This window comes from Solanum dulcamara, chromosome 9 (assembly GCF_947179165.1).
Source record: "Solanum dulcamara chromosome 9, daSolDulc1.2, whole genome shotgun sequence".
NCBI classification, from domain to species: domain Eukaryota; kingdom Viridiplantae; phylum Streptophyta; class Magnoliopsida; order Solanales; family Solanaceae; genus Solanum; species Solanum dulcamara.
In genome coordinates, this window is record NC_077245.1 from 59,437,189 (window position 1) to 59,439,497 (window position 2,309).

The window sequence follows — 2,309 nt, forward strand, 5'->3', positions numbered from 1 at the left end:
GTGAAAACTCAAACTTAAAATCTTAACTATTTGGAGAAATTTTCACCTCTGTCACGATGACATTGTCGAGAACAAGAGAAGAAGATAACGAAGATGAAGAGAAAAGCGCGAGACGAAGATGGAGAGAAGACTTGAAGAATTTTGGAGAAGAGAGGATGGAGATCATTGGAGAGGAAGATGAACGGTTGTTTTTTTTGAAAGAGGAAAATGACTAATTTGAAATGAGTCAGTTGGGGGTTCTATTAGAAAAGTGTAGAAAAATTTGTATTTTTTAAATATTTAACAAGTTTTAAAATTACACTTCATCCCATTTAATTTAATTTTTTAATTAGTAAATGATTTGACTTGGCGTTGATCATGACACATTTTTTTAATTAGAGACTTTTTTTGTGCAGGTGACACAATTTTCTCTAGAAACTCTGATGATTACTGGCCACGTGGTCCAACATCTAGCCATTTCTCATCACCTTCACCTAATTAATAAATCTCATTTTAATTTATTTTTCTTTGTTTTTGGTTCCCGTCTCAATCTTTATCCTTAAGCATGTTGATTTGTTAACTCAAAATGTTACACCACACGTGGGGGTAAAATGGTCAAAACAAAAAAATTCTTACACTGTACTATAAAAAGCAGCCCTAGCTGGTCTCACTTTTTTCAAAGTGCATGAATTTAGGAATCCACATGCAAAACTGTCTTCCAAGAGACAGAAACTGAATTTTAGAGAGATAAACAAAACAAAAACCCCTCAGTCATGGGCAGCTTCATGTACATTACCATCCTACTTCTTGGCATAATCTCAACCGTTCATTCCTGCCCGCCATCCGATAGGGCATCATTATTAGCTTTCCGAGCTGCCCTGAATGAACCTCACCTGGGAATTTTCAACTCATGGAAAGGTTATGACTGTTGCCATGAATGGTACGGGGTGAGTTGTGATCCCACAACTCACCGTGTTGCAGACATCAACCTCCGAGGAGAATCCGAGGATCCACTCTTCGAAAAAGCTCATCGAACCGGTTACATGACCGGAACGATATCTCCATCTATATGTAAGCTAGAAAGGCTATCAAGCCTTACTATTGCTGATTGGAAAGGCATTACTGGACCTATTCCATCATGTATTACGTCCTTACCATTTCTACGAATCATCGACCTAGTCGGGAACAAGCTTACCGGCTCAATCCCTTCCGATATAGGCCGATTGAGTCGACTCACCGTGTTAAACGTAGCTGAGAACAATCTTTCTGGTTATATTCCTCGTTCCTTAACCAATTTATCATCTTTAATGCATTTAGATCTCCGAAACAACAGCATCTACGGAAACTTACCGACAAATTTTGGGAAATTAAGGATGTTGAGTCGAGCTTTACTGAGTCAAAACAAGTTAACGGGTCGTATACCATACTCCATTTCGTATATTTACAGGCTTTCTGATTTGGATCTTTCATTGAACAAACTCTCTGGTAGCATACCACCATCTCTAGGAAATATGCACGTTCTTGCAACATTAAATCTTGATGGTAACAATATTTCTGGTACTATACCACCTAGTTTGATTAATTCTCGTATCAACATTTTGAACTTGAGCAAGAATGCTATTGAAGGGTACATTCCTGATTCATTTGATGAAAGATCCTATTTTATGGTAATGGATTTATCTCACAACAAATTAAAAGGAAGGATTCCAAAATCGATATCGTCCGCGACGTTTATCGGTCACCTTGACGTTAGTTACAACCATCTGTGTGGGCAGATTCCGGAAGGTTCTCCGTTCGACCACCTTGAAGCTTCATCTTTTACTTACAATGATTGTCTCTGTGGGAAGCCTCTTAAACCTTGTCACTAAAGTGTGACTTTTATTAGGTACATTTGATTTTACTTTCTTTTTTTTTGTTTTTTGTTTTCGAGATTTTTAACACTATATGGTGAATATGCTTGTATTATGTGATACCGAAGATTAAAGTGTTTAGCATATATATGTAATTTTAAATGTATAATTGTGCCCTGGGATATTTGAAGGCCCTTTTATATATATTTTGTCTGGAGTAATTAGTTTTATGATGAAAATCAATAAAGGATCTCTTTATCAGTGGGGTAACCAAAAATTTGATTAAGGGTGTCAAACCTGGGCAGCATGTAAATGTTGACCATACCTTTGTCACTATCCTACATGTCTACATTTATTTTAATAATGTTCAAAATAATATATATTAATATAAAATAAAATTTGGCCCGTACATAAGTGTAATTTTTTGAGCGTTGACACCACTGTAGCTCCGACTTTGTCTATTACCTTTTTTCCCCTTTG

The 2,309-nt window shown here is 36.4% G+C and overlaps 1 protein-coding gene across 1 annotated transcript; it reads left to right on the top strand.

The window, feature by feature from the left end:
* Positions 1–640: 640 nt before the first annotated feature.
* LOC129904517 (DNA damage-repair/toleration protein DRT100-like) lies at positions 641–2,032 on the top strand. Its single transcript, XM_055980081.1, has one exon. The coding sequence runs from the start codon at positions 753–755 to the stop codon at positions 1,845–1,847; it is 1,095 nt and encodes a 364-aa protein (XP_055836056.1). The 5' UTR covers positions 641–752; the 3' UTR covers positions 1,848–2,032.
* The last annotated feature ends 277 nt before the right edge of the window (positions 2,033–2,309 follow it).